Genomic DNA, 18,150 nt, shown 5'->3' with positions numbered 1-18,150 from the left:
CCAAATTCCGACAGTGTTGACCAGAATCTGACATTGTGAATAGGTAAGAGTGTTTTTATCATTTTACAAAATTTTTATATATTGAAGTGTTTAATTAAATTAACAAACTTGGGATTTTTTTGTTAATTTTTAAATTTTACCTCGTAATACTCACCCTATTCAATTACCCAATATTATTCCCAAAATCTTATCCAAAATAACAAAACAAAGGCACCCTTAAATGGTGATTTAGAATTGGTGTGCTGCGCACTCATGAAGCTCAAAAGGAAACAAACTTCAGCAAGATGCTATATGGTTGGTGTCGGNCAATTTTCCTAATATGTTTCTATGTAAGATAGTTTTTCAATAGAAAAATAATCGTACTATAAATTAAAATAAAAATCCTATTATGATCAGAAATTTAAATCTTATTAAGAATAGTATGTTATGTATTACTTATAAAAAGAGATCCAATCCTAAATTTAGATAATTGAATACAATAGAATACGAGATTATGATTAGAGAGTCAGAGTTTGTGAGGCCGATAAGATACTTTTGTAAAGGTGTGTGATTGATTATTTGTCATTTGTTCACTTCATTTTTCGTTTTGATAGAGATTTAAAATTTGTTTACAGAAACAGAAGCAGCCAGCTGAGCTGGTTAATTTATTTAGTATGAAACTTGCAAAACATTGAAGATATTAATATTGAAGTTAATTCATTTGCATTTGACGTAGCAGAAGCAAGCCCATCCTACATCATCTGCATGGCAAGATCCAGCTACGGCTTTCTCCTTCTTCTTGCAGTGTTTGTTACAATTGCTGATGCTGAAGCACGGCCCTCTCCACGATTTACTATACCTCTTACAGATTTTTGCTTCTGCGTCTGGCATCATTTCTGCAATATCCCATTTCAAAACAACAATATTATAACTCTAGTTAACATCATGTATATATGCTGCAGTCTAGCTAGAAATGTAACTTACCCAAGTTTACAATGAGGATGATGATGAAGAAGACGGCGAAAAACTGAACTTATTTAAGAGTGTTAGCCATGTTCTAAGTTTCTCCTGGTTGTGCTAACTGGTGAGGTGATTAGGGCTGTTAGAATTTAAGGTGAGCCTGACTTCTCACCCAATAAAGTCTTGTTGAATGGGAGGATTATCCCCTCTTATAACCCAATAGGCTTGAGCGTGCCTAATCGATGTGGGACTCCAACACTCCCCCTCACGGTCAAGCCCATATGTTGGGTCATGCTTGTTATTGGAGATAGTTGCTCTAACTCTTCACCCGCTGGTCAAGCGCTCAGCTCAATTAAACATGGGCTCTGATACCATGTTAGAATTTGAGGTGGGCCTGACTCTTCATCCAATAAGGTCTTGTTAAATGAGAGGATTACCCCCTCTTATAACCCAATAGGTTTGAGCGTGCCTAGTCGATGTGGGACTCCAACAAGGGTTATTTATAGAAGAAGTTGCTTAATTAGTTCTTGTTCAAGTTTGTACGCTAGCTGGAAAAAATTGGTTGACTAAAATTATTTAATGTGTTGATAGACATGAAATTCTTCAATAGTTATTAAGTTAAGAAGTAAAAAATTCAAAGAATCTTTTGATATTTAATAATTCAAGGTGCATGATTTAAGGACTCAAAATTCAAAAAATCTTTTGATATTTAATAATTCAAGATGCATGATTTAAGGACTCTTTGACATTTTAGGATCTGCAGGAGCAGAGATAAGAACATTCATCATGTTCACATTGTGTAAACTAGGGTGAGCATGGGTGAAGGGTAGAAACAGAACCAGAATCGGAATCCGAATCGGCCCGATTAGGGTTCGATTTCGGTTATGGAAAATTGAAACCTAGAATTCTTGAGTCTAGTTCCAATTCCTATAGTGCCAGAACTGGAACTGAGGTTTGGGTACTAAGACTAAATATAATTTTTGTAAGCTATTAAGGGTGTAATTATAATTTTTGGGGGTGTATTTGTCATTTTCAAAAAAGTAGGAGGGTACTTAAAATTTACCTGGGTACTCGGAACCAGAACCCATGTGAAATGTTCCAGTTCCATAAAAAAATGTAGGGTATCTCGAACCAATCACCCCTACGTAAACTCAGGGAGATGAACCCAATTGTTAGGCAACAGTCAATAGATTAAGTACTAGTCAAGAAGAGATCAGTGTTAATCAAAGGATGCTGATTTCAGTAATGGAATTTGCTTCAGTAACAATTAATATTGAGCCAGAGACCATGATCCAATTCAAACCCTTGACAATGGTGTAAAGTAGTTAGATCCATGCTTTCTAATTTCTGCATTATCCAGTCAAACTGAGCTAGAACTTTCTTTTGTTGAAATCTGGACATTTAAAGATTATCCATAAACGAACTTTATGACCCTTCCTCTGCTCCCACTGTCTTGTGAAAAAATAGTAAAATACATTACATTCTGCAATATATCCAAATTGATATGCATATTCATGATCAATATATATAGCCGTAGGGTTCACTTATGATAACGGTGAACAATTAGAATTAATGCATCTGCTTTTCTTAAAGCATATCAGATGTTAGCTACGGCGATGAATTAATAATAGCAACAAGAAATCTCAACCTAGTCACCAATGGATGGCTAGATGGTGAGTTCGAGTTCTTCTAGACACTAATAGGGGTGATCACTAGAAGATTACCTGATCGGACTTTCAGGCCATAAATGATTAGTTTAGATGCGTGTAAACTAATCCAGACACTCCGTCATAAAAAAAAAAAAAAGACATCTCACCTTGATCTAAATACTAGGTGTCAATTGCGAAAGGAAAATTGTCTTCAAGACTCCTCCGCACTAACAACTTTCACTAATTAATTAAGTTCTATTAGGGCATGCCTAAAATATGATAAATTTACCTTTTCCCTTGTGACCAGATGACAAACCCTTTAGTCATTAGGGTTAACTATACCCAGCAATTATCGGGATTACCCAAAAGATATAAGTTTATCTGCATGTGAACATTATTAATCACTAGGGTTAACTATACCCAAGAGTATTATGTTCGAGTCGCGGGAGAGACACCTATTACATTTATGCAATTATTTTGGTCATTGGGTGACTATACATTGTTGGGTAGGGTTCTGCATCAAAACTAGTTAATTATCAGCTTAAAGATATGTAAATGCTGATATCCTTTTGAGATCAAATTTGTTATCATCCATCAACAAAATCACTTATTCATCGGACAAAACGAGTTACAACTAGCAAGCATGATTAATAATACTTCATATATATATATAAATTTCAACCATAAAACCTTGACAAAGAGAACTTGATGAAGAACAATCAGCAACTTCACGGCACAAGAAGAAGTTTCAAGAGAAACAATTTTATTAGCTGCCACTAGCAACTGGCCATATTTAGCCAGCTAACTAGTTTTATTGTAACAAGAAACACAACATAGAACACACAATTTCAGAACACGAAATGGGGCAAAAATCCGATCGGGTTTCATTTGCAATTGAAATAGCAGAAGCATTTCCATCCACCTTTGTTATGACAAGCTCCATGCCTAGCATCCTCCCACGTCTTGCATTGTTTATCACAATGGCTTGTGTTCTTGCATTTCCCCGACCATGTTTGGCTCGCTTTCTCGCAAATTTTTGCTTCCACTTCCGTCATCTCTGCATCCATTAATCAAACAACATAAGAAAAAAAATTATCCAACCATGTATGCAAGCAACTTAAATTAAGATACTGATTTTCTAAGATCAATTTTGTAAGTAAAAATTGTACAGGGCCTCCAAAACAACTGACCCCAGTTTGCAACGAGGATGAGGATGAAGAAGAGTGCAAAAAACTGGACAGACTTGGCCATGCTTTAGCTTGGTAGCTGGGCAGTGATCTCTTTCTATTTTTTTGTGCTAAATGGGGTGGTGGTTAGGCCTATTTATAGTGGAATTTAATGGCTTTCATGGTAAAATTAATGTTATACAGGGGATAAGATTGGTGAAAGGAATTAACAAAAAAATTGATAGACGTCAAATATGACAGCCAATTATCTTGAATTATTAAATCAATAAGTCATAATTCAAAGAACCTGTTTCATTGAGTTACTATTTTTTAATCAAAACATTAAAGGGCCTCTTGACTTCGGGCTCTACATTCTACAGTATCTGATCAAAATCTCTTTTGAGATTCTCGGCCACAAAATTTAGCACAGCTCCAAGCCTGCAACTGCATTCCCTTTAACATACATATGACCCTCTTCGGAATGAAGCTCCATCAATTTATTTGTGACTGGAACTTCGTTTAGTACTGATCATTATAAACACATTTTGGACGTTACTGAAAGGATTACCATGATTTGCAGAGATTATGTAGAAATTATAGTAAATTATTGTTTATTATTTTAATAGAGTGAAAATCACGCATATTGGTCAAAGGTTAAATAGTTAATGGCAGTAATTTTTGACCTTCTGAAATTAAATAACTTAAGTATTATTAATTTAAAGAAAATTATCCTCATTTTCATGGATTAATGCTTGCTTTCTGCACTATCAGTCAAATTCCATTTCTCTCTTGAATTCTTTAATTTCTTTGAAATCTTGAAATTTAAAGGTCACCCATAAGCAACTTTTGACTCCCATGTTCATCGACAGCTTCCACCATCTTGGGAAAATTCCAAATCAACTCAATAATTCACGTTAATTAATATAAGGAAGAAAGAGAATGATTAATATTAGACACAACAAAGTCAATCAGAAAACTTAATTGTAGCAATTCATTCTGAGATCTGACCTGAAGACAAGACAAATTCAGCAGCGCTGGTTGATGATTAACTATCAAATTCTCAGTAAATTTATACTTCAACTATAGTCAATGAAATATCTCCGCAAGGTTTAGAAATTGATGACCACTTCAACAATAAAGGGTTCATCTATAAGTAGCGATGCACACGGGAAACATAATTTATAATATAGTTTAGTTTAGGAAAATAAATCCTAATAGTTTAAAGTTTCTCTTCATAAACCTAGTATATAAACATGTTATTCTTTTGTATAAGTGATATAAAAAATCATAGTAGAAACATTCATTGTAATAATTAATTATAATGAGATAGGTGAGGTAATATTGAAATACTATAATTGGCTTTGTTGGATGTAACTTGGATTTGAATAAACCAGAATAATTTGCACGTGTTTCTTTCTTTTTACTAATTCGCTATTTGTATTATGTTTCTTTGATTTCAAACGCCCTCTAGTTCTCTCAATATAACCAACTAGAATATTAATGGATTTTCTTCTATTAACATATTATCATCAAATATTGGATAAGGTTAATTACATATAGTCATGTAAATGAAATGTCAACATGAGACGATCCACAGCAGCTGGTGTCAATTGCGAAAGCAAAATTGTCTTCAACCCTCCTCCACATACAAACTTTAATTAAGCTCTAGCAGGGCATATAAGTCCTCAATCACTATTTTGTTACCATATATGACTTCTTTGCTGAGTTCTCATGTCCAGATAATTAAGTTAAAAGCAACTATATATTGTATACCTAGGGGTGAGCATGGGTAAAGGGTAGGACTGGAACTAGCTCCATTAGGGTCCAGTTCCAGTTCTGGAAAATGGGAACCGGGAATTGTTAGGTCCGATTTTGGTTCCTACAATGCTAGAATCGGGAACCGGAATCGAAACCGAGGTCTGGGTACCTAGGTAGAAATCGTGATTAAATTATAATTTTTGTAAACTATTGGAAGTGTATTTATACTTTTTTGAAGGTGTATTTGTCATTTTTCAAAAAGTAAGGGGTAATTAAAACTTACCCAGATACCCGAAATCAGAACCGGGACCGAAACCTATGTTTCAGATTTCTAGGAACCAGAACCGATCAGTTTCAATTCCAATTCCTATTGTATACTATTTAATTAGATAAATTGTGCGCCAACAGAAGAATTTGAAAAGGTTATAATATGCTAGCTAAAGATGGTGCACATCTTCATCCTTAATTTTGATATCAGATTTATTAATAAAATGATGATCATGTGATTCAATTGATAAAGTAGGAGTAAGTATTATAGCAAAGCACGATTTAATAATATTATAATTGATCGTTCATTTAGAACACTCTGATGAAGAACAGTTGATCAGCAACAAACCTTGGACCTGATCATCAGTCCATGTTTCAACGGAGAAACGCTTTTATTNGCTGCTGAAAGAGTTGAATCTGGAAAGCATGAAACCTGTAAAGCTATTCTGTGATAACAAAGCTGCTCTACAAATTGCAGCCAATCCAATGTTTCATGAGAGAACAAAACACATTGAGATTGACTGCCACTTTGTAAGAGAAAGAATCCAAGATAAAACTTTAAGCACAGAATATGTTTGCAGTGAAGAACAAGTAGCATATATCTTGACCAAAGGATTAGGGAGACAACAGCATGAGAAATTAGTTGCTAAACTTGGAATGAAAGATATCTACAAGATGCCAACTTGAGGGGGAGTGTTGAAGGACAAGTTGGCCGGAATAAATGCATGGCAATTTAGTCAGCTCAAGACTTTGAAACGGCAGAGTTGGCGTAGTTAGTTAGAAGGTTGTTAGAGTTAGTTGGTTTAGTAAGTTAGTTACTTTCTGAATAATAGAAAGCAATGCATGTATGTATATATGAGCTATACAGATTCACGTGATCAATACATGAGAAAATATTTCTTCTCTTCAATTTGTTCAACGTCGTTTTCTCTCAAATCTCAACATATTCACATGTGAGATTAAACAGAAATTGGTAGGTTGAGTGTTTGAACATGCAAGAAACAAGATGAAAAACAGTTGAAGAGAAGAAGAATCGGGAAAAATTCTTATTAACAGATCTGATAAAACTTTACAAAGAGTAAAGCTTATTTTATACGATTTAGGAAGAAGACTAAAACTCCAAAACGGTGGAGTTTTGACTAACATAAACTTAATTAAAAACAAGACCAAAACGGTGGAGTTTTGGTTATCAAACAATTGACTAAGTCAAGTCAATTATAGGTTTAGCCTTTAGCCTTTTTGACTCACATTCCACCTCAAACCAAGCTCCATGAATTTTCTGAATAATGCTCGTACTGAAGCAAAACTATTTAGTGACATTCCCCCCTCAAACCCAGCTTCATAGAACGTTGAGGAAGACAATCAGACCAATCTGAACTTTTGCATGAGGAACCATGCTTATTGTCATTGAATGATAATCCCATCAAAAGCAACTGAACTTAAAGAACTGAATAAAGCAAATGCAATTGCAAATTGCATGTTGAACTGCTAAAGCACAAGAAATGTATAATTGTTCTGTAGCATGAAGTCCCTGAAACTGAAAGCTTCAGATGCAGAAGAAAGGAACATTTGCAAGAGTCAAACTGAACTAATCCAAAACTGAACTGCTGATCCAAAAACAGACTAAACAACTAATAAACTGAACAACTACTGATCCTAATCAAGCTGAACACCTGATCCAAAACTGAACTGCTGATCCAAAACAGACTAAACAACTGATCCAAAAACTGAACAACTGTTGATTCAAACCAAACTAAACACCTAATCCAAAACTGGACTGTCGATCCAAAAACAGATTGAACAACTGATTCAAAAATGAACTGCTGATCCAAACCAAACTAAACAACTGATCCAAATTGAACTGCTGATCCAAACCAACTAACAAGCAAAGAACTGGTAGTGAACCAGAGCAAAGCAACCACAAAAAGAAAACTTCAGTCTTAGACCACCTGAATTATACCAGTAGATGAGTAATATGAATCAAAGCAAAGCAAACAATCTTTCACTTCTGTCACAGTGTTAAGTACAGATTTTAGCAGCACTTACCACAGTTAATTTCTGGCGTAATTCACCAAATTGGGAAGCAGATAGGGCTTTTGTAAAAACATCAGCTATTTGAAGCTAGGAAGGTACATACTGAATTGCCACTTTATTAGCTAATACCTGCTCTCGGATGTAATGTGCATCTATCTCGATGTGTTTGGTGTGTGCATGAAAGACCGGATTAGAAGCTAATGCTGCTGCACTAATGTTATCGCACCATATCACAGGCTTAAGATTTATAGAAATTCATAGTTCAGTGAATAAACTCTGCAACCATGCTACCTCTGTGGCTGTTTGAGCCAATGCTCTATACTCAACTTCAGTGGAAGAAAGGGCTACAACTCGCTGCTTTCTTGAACTCCACTTAACTATATTGGGTCCCATGTATACACAGCAGCCACTAGTAGAGTGTCGATCCTCCAAATTACTTCCCCAATCCGCATCGGCATAACATTCCACATTGAGAGAGCGAGTGGGCTGAAAGTGTAAACATAATCTAGTGTTCCTTTGACATACCGAAGAATTCTCTTGCATGCTTGCCATTGAAGAGTTGTAGGAGCTGATAGGAACTGACTAAGCTTGTTAACGGGAAAGCTAAGATCAGGTCTTGTAAGTGTAAGGTATTGAAGTGCCCCTATAGTGCTTCGGTACAAACTCGGTTGCTCGAATAAGTCACTATCACCTGAGAATAACCGTGTACCAACGGCTATAGGAGTGAAGCAAGGATGAGCTTCATTCATGCGGGTTTTGAGTAATAGATCAGCTGCATATTTGGTTTGTTTCAGGTAGATACCACTGCAGTTTCGTGTAGCTTCTAGGCCAAGAAAATAGTGCAATAAACCAAGAGTTTTGAGTGAGAACTGATCATTTAAATCCTTCATAAGTTGAGTAATGTAATTTGAGCTGGATCCTGTCAAAAGAATGTCGTCTACATAGACTAACACATAGATTAGTAAAGAATTTTGCTTAAAAATGAATAGGCTTGAATCAGAGACATAATTAACAAAACCCTTGCTGAGGAGGGTAGCCTTTAACTGATCAAACCAAGCCCTTGGAGCTTGTTTAAGCCCATAAAGAGCTTTATTCAACTTGCACACATATGTAGGATTGTAAGGATCCTCAAAACCAGGAGGTTCTTTCATGTATACCTCTTCATTTAAAGTACCATTTAAAAATGCGTTGTTGAATCAATTTGCTGAACATCCCAGCCATGTGTAACAACTAAGGTGAGAATGATTTTGATAGTGGATGGTTTAACAACTGGACTAAAAGTTTCAAAGTAGTCAAGTCCAGGGGTTTGTTGAAAACCCTTTGCAACCAACCTAGCTTTGTATTTTTGCAAAGAACCATCTGCATTATACTTGGTTCTAAATACCCATTTGTTCCCTACTACATTCACATTGGAGGAAAGAGGATCCAGTGTCCAGGTCTGATTTTTTAGCAGAGCAGTAAATTCAGATTGCATTGCCTCTTTCCACTTAGGATTAGCCAAAGCTTCAACAACAGAATTGGGTTTTGGCTCAATAACATGCTGTTCCGATAGAAAAATAGTAGAGGGATTTGCTACAGCATTAGCAGAGGAAGACATGGCTACTGCTTTTGCTCGGGTTAACATAGGGTTGAAGGTTAAGGGAATTCAACTGTGTAGGATGTGTGGAAGGTGGTTGTGTAGAGTGTATGGGTTGAAGAGTATTAGAGAACTATGATAGTGTAAGATCAACTTCAAGTGGAATGGATGGCAGGTTAGTATCAGGTGGTCTAACAGGAAGAGATGATATCTTAGTTGAATAGTGATCAGGTGAGTATTGTGAAGAAGAAGCAGGTTGTGGAATATGAGTATGTGAGGAATAATGTTCACTATTTAATGAAGTACTACGAGAATCATGGGGTGCAACAAGTATTGAGGGAGAAATATGCAATTGTGAGTTTGAAATAAAAGAGGAAGAAGTACCTAGTGCTGAAGTGCCATTTTCAGACAGTTTTGATGAGCTTGTTACTGCAGAGGGAAGAGAGGCCTGTTCTGTTGAAGAAGGAGGACTTTGTGTAGTGATGACAGGAAATGGAAGAGATTGAATTTGACAAGAGGAAGTATTTGATTCAGATGACAGCTCAGGAGAGGAAGAAGAAGAAACATGACCATGAGAAAAAGGAAATTCTGACTCATTAAACTTGACAGATGGGGTGACAACAATTTTTCCATTTGGTTTCAAACATTTATATCCCTTATGAACTAGACTATAGCCAACAAACACACACTTGGTAGAATGAAAGTCAAATTTATGCTTATTAAAAGGTCTAAGAAATGGAAAGCAAGAACATCCAAAAACTTTCAATGACTCATAAACAGGTGGGGATTGAAATAATCTTTGATAAGGAGACAAGTAAGCCAAAGTAGTTGTGGGCATCTTATTTATGAGAAATACTCCAGTTTCGAATGCTAACCACCAAAACTATAAAGGCACGAATGCATGAGCAAGAAGGGTTAGACTAGTTTCAACAATATGTCTGTGCTTGCGCTCACATGTACCATTTTGTTGATGTATATGTGAGCAAGAATGTCTAAATCTAATTCCTAAATCAGTGAGATAAGAATGCAGTGTAATGTATTCTCCTCCTTGGTCTGACTGGAGACACTTGACTTTGTGACCAAATTGCCTTTCAGCAAGTTTATGAAATTTAATAAAGACCTATTTAACTTCTGCTTTAGTTCTAAGAGGAAAGAGCCAAGTATATTGACTATAGTCATCCAAAAATTGTACATAATATCGAAAACCTTCTGATGAAGGTAACGGGACAGGACCCCAAATATCACTATGTATAAGTTCTAAGGGTGCAGTAGCTTGAGATGTGGATGGAGGAAAACTAGTGAGATGTAATTTGCCAAGTTGGCATGCATCACAAAATGCAAGTGAATGAGTGGATGATGACTTGCTCTTAGAGACAGTATTCGTAGACAAACCAGCAACAATTTTTTGTAAAATAAGAGAATGAGGATGTCCTAAGCGTTTATGCCATATCATGTGATCAACATCAATTGTATCAACATTAAAACAAAAAATATCAGAATTTGTATCAGGCAGAAACTGATCAGAGGAACAAGTTTTATTATTATTGATAGAAAGATCTTTACACATAGTAGCATTGTCAACCATAGACTATGCAGAGTTACAACTCATGCTTTTATTTTTCAGAGTACTAGCAGCTGACATATTAGGATAAGAACTAGACATATTTCCACAAGAACTAGAATTATTATTACAGATACAAGACATAGGTAGACAGGGTTTAGACACACCAAGATGACTGGAAGAAGATGACGATGAATGAGCAGAGTTGGAGTGTGGAATATTCAACTGATAAAGGCCTCCTCTAAGCTCCCCTTGCAGTAATGTTGCTCTGGTCAACCTGTCCTTAACAAGGCAACAATCAGTATTGAACTCAACAATAACATCATTATCAGTAGTAAATTTAGAGATGCTCAAAAGATTTTTGGTAATTGCAGGTACACACAAGATACTTTTGAGATAAAGGTTCTTGTATTGAAAAAGACTAGGTAAAGAGATATGGCCCGTGTGTAAAATAAGAAGAGATGCACCATTATCTACTTGAAGCTGACTAGATAAAGGCTCTTATTATTTTTTAATTTTCATCTTCTGAAAGTTCTTATTAAATTGGCATACAATTTCATCCTGAATATTTTTTAAAGTATACAAATCTTATAATATAATATATTATATATATTTTTTAAATTGTAAAAAGAATTTTTTGGGGTTTTTTATTATTATTCTTCTTCTCTTTTGTAAGATATAGTACTTTTCTTTACAAAGAAGTTTAGATTGACCCTATTCTCCATAACTGCAGGTAAAGAAGAAAAGAAGATGATCGAGGTGAAACAAATTGATAGGAAAAACAATAATTTTGCATACAGCTTCTGTGATCATGGTAATTTCTTCCTAATCTCACAACGTTATTAGTCTAATAACATTATCGACACACTAGAAATTAACTTATAAATCAACTAATATAAGGTAAAAAAATATAAATTTACTATCGGTCTAATAATATGATCGATCTGTAACAACGCAATATGTATATGTTTATAATTAAATATCTTTGTGAAATTTCAGTGAAAATGGGGACGAAGTTTTCAGAGACAGTGAAGGGGAAGTTGAGTTTGGGGGCAAGAATTATTCAACAAGGAGGGAGGGAAAATATTTTCAAGCAAGTGTTTGGATTGGGAGAAAACGAAGAATTATTGAAGGCTTCACAATGTTATTTATCAACAACTTCTGGTCCTATTGCTGGATTGTTATTTATTTCTACTGAGAAAGTTGCATTTTGCAGTGAAAGATCCATTACTTTCTCTTCCTCTGATGGCCAATTAATTAATTCTCCGTACAAGGTAATTTCATTTCTAATCAAGATTTAATTCAATATTAGATAGGATTCTTAGGTTCGGATGTTTGCCTTTTGTTACATCACGACCAAGTTAGTTGGTACTTAGAAACTGTGAAATTTTGTCTTTTAATAGTTAAATGGTTCACATGATAGTTCATAATAGTTTATATCAAGATCGTTCAAACTTCTCTGAACTTTTTTGGTTTTTTGATAATACAATTGTGTTGATCTATATAGTGAAATGTAACATGTTTTTACATCTTTTAATTCCTATAACAAAGATAAAGAATGTTCGTTAAACAAAACATTATAGTTTTTATAACAATCTGAAAAGTATTACAGAATCAAATGTACTCAAAGATTGTAAAATTTTGTTTTCTAACAATTAGAGAATGCTAACTGACGTGGTTCGAGCGACGGTTCATTATAATCTATATCAGGGTCATTCAGAGTTTGTCAAAAAAGTTTTCTTTTTAGATAATGCAGTTGTGTTGATCTATATGAAATGTTTTTTACAGGTTATGATACCCATAAGGAAGATAAAGAATGTTCATGAAAGTGAGAACTTGAACAAGCCAGAGAAGAAATACATAGAAATTGTGACAGTGGATGACTTTGAGTTTTGGTTTATGGGTTTCTTGCGCTATGAAAAAGCTTTCCGAAATCTTCAGAAGGCCATTGCCAAGGCCAATCAAATGTAATTATTTTATATTTTCCAGTCCAAATTAGCTTTCAGATTACCCAATTTTTTAGATTTTGTACAACAATTAAAACTATAGTGCTTACTTTGTGTTACAAATGTATCTAGAAAGTCTTTAAGCAAAATGGGTTATGGATAAATTTATTTCATATTTTTTTTGTGTTAAATGTCTTATTATTAACTTAAACACATGTTAACAACACATTTAAATTAAAGCTTGTGTTTTATATCAAACTTCATGCATTTGCAGAACATAATTAATGGTGTTTTATTCGTTTCTATTGCTAATTTGATTATAATAAAACTTTATGCATTCTCAAGTCATAATTAACAGAGTTTAATTTATTCATTTTTAGTGTAAGGTAAATTAAACTCAAGAAACAAAGTTCAATGAGCAAGAAGGAATTTCCCAGGTGCATTACTGAAAAAACTTTTATTGAAAGGATCTTCAACTTCAAGCCTCCTTGAACATGACTTTGAATGGAACATCACTCAAAGCCAGGCGGCGTATCCTGCCATCAATATAAATGCCGATGTCTCTGCATAGAACTTTGCAGAAATCACACACTGAAGGGCAGAACACAAGCTTGTAGTCGTTATCATACTTCTCAATCTTAAACCAGTTGCTCGTTGTTTTGCGACCAGGATTTCCTTCGATTCCGCCAGATGTCACGAACCACTGTCCCAATGAGTCATCATGGCTGTCAAGCTTCCACACAGTGGATTGGACACAGATTGTTGCGGCGGAGAACTTGACGTTCATATCAGTGGATACACGGACAACACCTTTTGTGAGGTTCACAGGTGAAAATGTTAGTGGCAGGCCATCTTTTACCTCAAGTTGCTCCTGAACGACGTCAAGAGGACAGGTTTCATTCCCGGTGCTGGCAAGAGTAAGACCACCACCTCTCCCACGGACAACTGGCAAGATGTAATATTGGGTGCCTGTGCGGAGCTTCTGGCCAGCGATGTCAAGCACTGGATCAGGTGTAGCACCGGCTGCCACAGGCAATGACCTTGTCACAAAGGCAAAGATAAGGAAAGAGCTGAGTACTCCCAATGTAGATTTCATTGTTATCGCTGCTGCTTTTATGTGAAAATGAATTAGAAGAGCTCGTATTTATAGAGCTCGTGACAAGATGATCTCTATTAAAACGTTGAGGAGTTGTGGAAGACAGGTAAAGCTGGCTTGAATTGACTAACCTGCCAAGCCATCAGTTCAGATAAGCAAGGATTTTCTCATGCACTGAATTGATCCAATGCTAATCAAGCTATGGATATATAAAATATCAAGTATTCTCTAAAGGAAAATGCAAAAAATGCATTTAACACATTATATTCATTTTCTAAAAATATATGTATAAGCAATCTGTTTGAGCTAATCTGACATATTCCTAAGTGAAATTGCAGCCTTAGTTGGAAGATCTACCATCATAATTTAATATCATAAGTTTTAAACTAAAATCCTAACTTAATTATGAAGTCAACGATTTAACATAGAATAGAAAGTCAAAACACCCTTATCATTCAGCAATACTCATTTCCTAATCTAGATGCAGAATTGAAAATGTCTTGGTCAATATTTTCGCCATTTAGTTCACATGGCATGGTTGACAGCAATATGATGATGTCAGAATTTGGTTGAGTTAACAAAGGATCTGTATAAATTTATTCATTCTTTACAATATCTTCAGTTCAAGTCCCAAAGGCATTCAATTGCAATGCCTCTCACAACTTCAAGAAATTTCTTTTCCTTTTTGTTTGCCAGTTATATGTGTTGTCATACACTGGTTAATTTTGTGATCACCTTATCTAAAACATATATGAAAAGGAATGGAAAACTAACTAGACTTTTGATTATTGATTAGGATTATAGGCAACATCTTTGGTTTCATGCACATTAAAAATTTCTTGAAATGATCTTTTTTTGCCGGCCTAGTTTGAAAACTGCAGGCATCAGGAATGCTTATTCCGTATAAGGTGAATACACTTAGATGGTCAAATCAGCCAGCTAGAAGTTTTGTTACTGACCACAAAGGGCATAATGAATAATAAGACTTGGTTAGGTATGCAATAACTCAAAGGAGTTAAAGCCAGAGGAACACACTACAAGATGTGCATTGTAGTAGCTGGAGTTACGGTCGTGCCAGAAGTTAATATAGCTTATCAGATCGTGTGCAACCATTACAACCATCAAATAATAAAACAAAAAGATACGTATACCTGCTTGTGTTATAAGTCCTAATAACAAGCTTGCCATATGCTTCAAACCTGGTAACTCTATGCCGTGTTTCTGCATGAAGAATTAAATATCAGGGATAAAGCATTTCCAAATTGGCTGCTTTTTATTCACTAAATTAAGTGCAAAGGAGATTTACCTCGAGATAAATCATGTCAAAAGGAACTATTTATCTTTGCAATGAGTTTTACGGACCGCTTGAAGAAACCTGAACAAACTATATTATAAATTAATGGAGGCTGTAGTCTTGTTCCCTTGCTTGAAAACCTGAAACGGTATTAATACCGTTGCCAATCAAACAATCAAAGCCATACTATTCAGCTACCATTACCCCAGACAAAAGTTAACCCTTTAATAATGAGCACATTCTGTATCATAGTTCATAATTTTGAGTTGATTACATAGTTTTAGATTGATCTCAATAAACAGAGGTACAGAATACCAAAAATAAAAACACAGTTTTTAGAAACCAACTACCCTTACATATAAACACAATCACTTAAATATATGGCAAATATAATGCTGTATAAAATAAGAAAAAGTACATAAATTTCACTTAATACGTGCACATGTAGGAGCTTTTTGGCACCAATAACTGACTGAACTCTGAAGTGCTAATTTGAATAATATAAAAGGAATGACAAGAACAAACTGTTTGGTGTGTTTATTATCATAATAAGAAAGATGGTGATAAATGAAGAGTAACCCTTCCTCATTTCAAAACAGAAAATTTCCTACCTTAGGTTCTCGATGGCCATAATATCTTCCAAAAATGATTCACCCTCAACATAATTGTCCACTTTCATTCCAAAACGAAAAATTGGCCATCCAACTTTGTTTGCTCATTGATCCCTTATAGAACCAAGAAAATTTCTGTTCCAGCGTTGTGCATCACATAGTCAGCCTCGAATTCGTGAGTAAAACCATTCACCTCAACCCAACTACACCCAGATTTTTTCATTACTTTTTGATTTCGCATAAACGTCCTCATCTTTAATGCATCTTCCTGCCTATTTGCAGCAAAATAAATATTCCATAATAGTATATAAACCCCATCATCATCTGGTTCTAATTCAATTAACATTTTTGCAGCCATTTCAGCTAAATTCAAGTTCCCATGGACCAAACAAGCCCTAAGTAATGATCTCCAAATAACAGCATCTGGGTTGATTGGCATCTGTTCAATAAAATCTTTAGCTTCTTCTAAAAGCCCAGCTCGGCCAAGAAGATCCACCATGCAACCATAATGCTCAATCTTGGGTTGCAAACCATAGAATTTGTTCATCCTATTGAACAATCTCTGACCCTCAACAAGTAACCCTGCATGACTACAAGCTGATAGAACTGACAAGAATGTAACCTCATTCGGTTTGATCTTCAATTCTATCATGTCACCAAAAACCTCTAGAGCATTCTTTCCTTTACCATGAAATGCATATCCTGATATCAAAGTAGTCCATGAAAACACATCCTTCTCCCGTATCTCACTAATAACCTTCAATGCCATATCAAGACATCCACTCTTTGCATACATATCCATCAAAGCATTATTCACAGTAACACCAAAACCAAGATTACTTTTACTAACATAACCATGAATGCATTTACCAAGATCAAGAGCTCCAATGTCAGCACAACCCGACAATACAGCCACAATAGTAATCACCGTACAACACTCTCCTCCTGCTTTCATTTCCCTAAAAAGTTCCAATGCCTCAACTATTTCCCTCCCTCGAACATAAGCCGTTATCATTGCATTCCAAGAAACCGAATTTCTCTGAGGCATTTCATCGAACACCAGGCGAGAAGATTCCAAATCATTGACCATTGCAAACCCATTAAGCAAACTATTCCATGAAGCAATATCTTTACATTCCATACATTTAAAAACTTTCTCAGTCGATTCAATATCTTTATTCTTGCTATACATATCAATCAACGCATTACCCACAATTGGGTCAAACGCTAATGAAAACCGGACAATTATCCCATGAACTATCCTAGCACAAGCCAAATCTTTTATACATTTACAAGCTGATAAAGCAGCAACAACAGAGTAGCTATCAGGTTCTATATTTCTACAAATTAAACGAGAAAATACCCACAAAGCTTTTCTGGGTTCTCGAACTTGCACGTGAAGATTAATGAGACATGTCCATGAAACTATATCTGGGTTTTGAATTTGACTAAAGAGTGTGTTGGGTTCCTGTGAGGTTCCCAATTTGGCGTACGAGTTAAGTAATTTGCACGCAAAAGGTTGGTGATGGTGGAGAATTCCAAGTGTTACTGCTTGAGCGTGGATTTGTTTCAGGAATTCAAGAGTATTACATTGGCGTAATAGAATTTGTAAGCGTTTGTAGTTCATAACTTGGGCTAATAGAATTTGTTTGAAACATTCATAGAGAATTTAGATGACGATACCTCATTGTTTAAGCAACGTCTAGTAATTAAACTCTATTACAGAATCCAACTCAACACCCTTCGAGATTTTGACAAGAGTTGCTTGATGGAGAACATGGTGCGATAAAAGTTGAAACCTGAGTTCGATTTGGAGAAGAGTTGCTTTTCAATGAACACTATGTATGAGAATACTGAGGGTAGAAATACATGGCAATCCAACATGTGATAAACGAGGCAAATGCAATTGCTCAATGTTATTTCAAGCTTGAATAATCCTTGAAAAAGAGTTTTGAATTTATCGCTTGAAGACGTTGAGATTCTTCCATCATCTTCCAAAGTCAGCTTTCCTTCTCTAAATTCAACTTCTGGGCTTTGCCTTGTTGGGCTTTACTTAATTGAGTTCATCCTCTTTATAAGTTCACCCATATTTTTTCCTAATTGGGCTAGCCTCAAACTCATATTTCAAATCCAATTTCCGGCAAATTTCTAGGTCCAAGTGATACGGCTTCTTCAAGTATAGCTTAAATAAAGGAAGTTTATAGAAGACGAGCTTTTAGAGTAGTGTTTTTATGAAAATTTTGTTAGTTGTTT

General features: G+C 35.3%; 3 protein-coding genes and 1 long non-coding RNA gene across 6 annotated transcripts; 1 reads left to right on the top strand and 3 right to left on the bottom strand.

Annotated features, from left to right (window-relative positions):
- Nucleotides 1-3,232: 3,232 nt before the first annotated feature.
- Nucleotides 3,233-3,867, bottom strand: LOC116129567. Its single transcript, XR_004127927.1, has 2 exons — nucleotides 3,779-3,867; nucleotides 3,233-3,645 (listed from the first exon to the last, which is right to left on the bottom strand). It is a non-coding gene; the product is annotated as an uncharacterized LOC116129567 (long non-coding RNA).
- A 7,738-nt stretch (nucleotides 3,868-11,605) lies between these two features.
- LOC116129505 (putative GEM-like protein 8) lies at nucleotides 11,606-13,394 on the top strand. The gene is made up of 4 exons (XM_031415244.1): nucleotides 11,606-11,764; nucleotides 11,950-12,224; nucleotides 12,739-12,917; nucleotides 13,277-13,394. Exons 1-4 carry the CDS (start codon nucleotides 11,701-11,703, stop codon nucleotides 13,284-13,286), a joined length of 528 nt encoding a protein of 175 aa, XP_031271104.1. The 5' UTR covers nucleotides 11,606-11,700; the 3' UTR covers nucleotides 13,287-13,394.
- Nucleotides 13,214-14,144, bottom strand: LOC116129504 (kunitz trypsin inhibitor 5-like). Its single transcript, XM_031415243.1, has one exon. It carries the CDS (start codon nucleotides 13,990-13,992, stop codon nucleotides 13,375-13,377), a length of 618 nt encoding a protein of 205 aa, XP_031271103.1. The 5' UTR covers nucleotides 13,993-14,144; the 3' UTR covers nucleotides 13,214-13,374.
- On the bottom strand, nucleotides 13,999-17,875 carry LOC116129503 (pentatricopeptide repeat-containing protein At2g29760, chloroplastic-like). 3 transcript variants are annotated; one of them, XM_031415241.1, is made up of 4 exons: nucleotides 15,898-17,875; nucleotides 15,299-15,376; nucleotides 15,144-15,213; nucleotides 13,999-14,123 (listed from the first exon to the last, which is right to left on the bottom strand). In XM_031415241.1, exon 1 carries the CDS (start codon nucleotides 17,522-17,524, stop codon nucleotides 16,013-16,015), a length of 1,512 nt encoding a protein of 503 aa, XP_031271101.1. In that variant the 5' UTR covers nucleotides 17,525-17,875; the 3' UTR covers nucleotides 13,999-14,123; nucleotides 15,144-15,213; nucleotides 15,299-15,376; nucleotides 15,898-16,012. The 3 variants fall into 3 exon arrangements, with proteins under 3 accessions (XP_031271101.1, XP_031271102.1, XP_031271100.1); XM_031415242.1 differs by having other exon boundaries at nucleotides 15,299-15,367; XM_031415240.1 differs by having other exon boundaries at nucleotides 15,299-15,426; nucleotides 15,898-17,874.
- Nucleotides 17,876-18,150: the final 275 nt, after the last annotated feature.

The sequence above is a fragment of the Pistacia vera genome, unplaced genomic scaffold (assembly GCF_008641045.1).
Source record: "Pistacia vera cultivar Batoury unplaced genomic scaffold, PisVer_v2 Contig212, whole genome shotgun sequence".
Classification (NCBI taxonomy): Eukaryota; Viridiplantae; Streptophyta; class Magnoliopsida; order Sapindales; family Anacardiaceae; genus Pistacia; species Pistacia vera.
Note: the sequence above shows the minus strand (reverse complement) of the source record. Positions and strands in the feature narration are given on the sequence as shown.

What these genes read in the sequence shown, in the direction of transcription:
- LOC116129505 (XM_031415244.1), top strand. Translation starts at nt 11,701, where the DNA reads ATGATCGAGGTGAAACAAATTGATAGGAAAAACAATAATTTTGCATAC. An exon ending in ATACAGCTTCTGTGATCATG is followed by an intron (nt 11,765 to 11,949) that starts GTAATTTCTTCC and finishes GTGAAATTTCAG; the next exon opens with TGAAAATGGGGACGAAGTTT. An exon ending in TAATTAATTCTCCGTACAAG is followed by an intron (nt 12,225 to 12,738) that starts GTAATTTCATTT and finishes TGTTTTTTACAG; the next exon opens with GTTATGATACCCATAAGGAA.
- LOC116129504 (XM_031415243.1), bottom strand. Translation starts at nt 13,992, where the DNA reads ATGAAATCTACATTGGGAGTACTCAGCTCTTTCCTTATCTTTGCCTTT.
- LOC116129503 (XM_031415241.1), bottom strand. Translation starts at nt 17,524, where the DNA reads ATGAACTACAAACGCTTACAAATTCTATTACGCCAATGTAATACTCTT.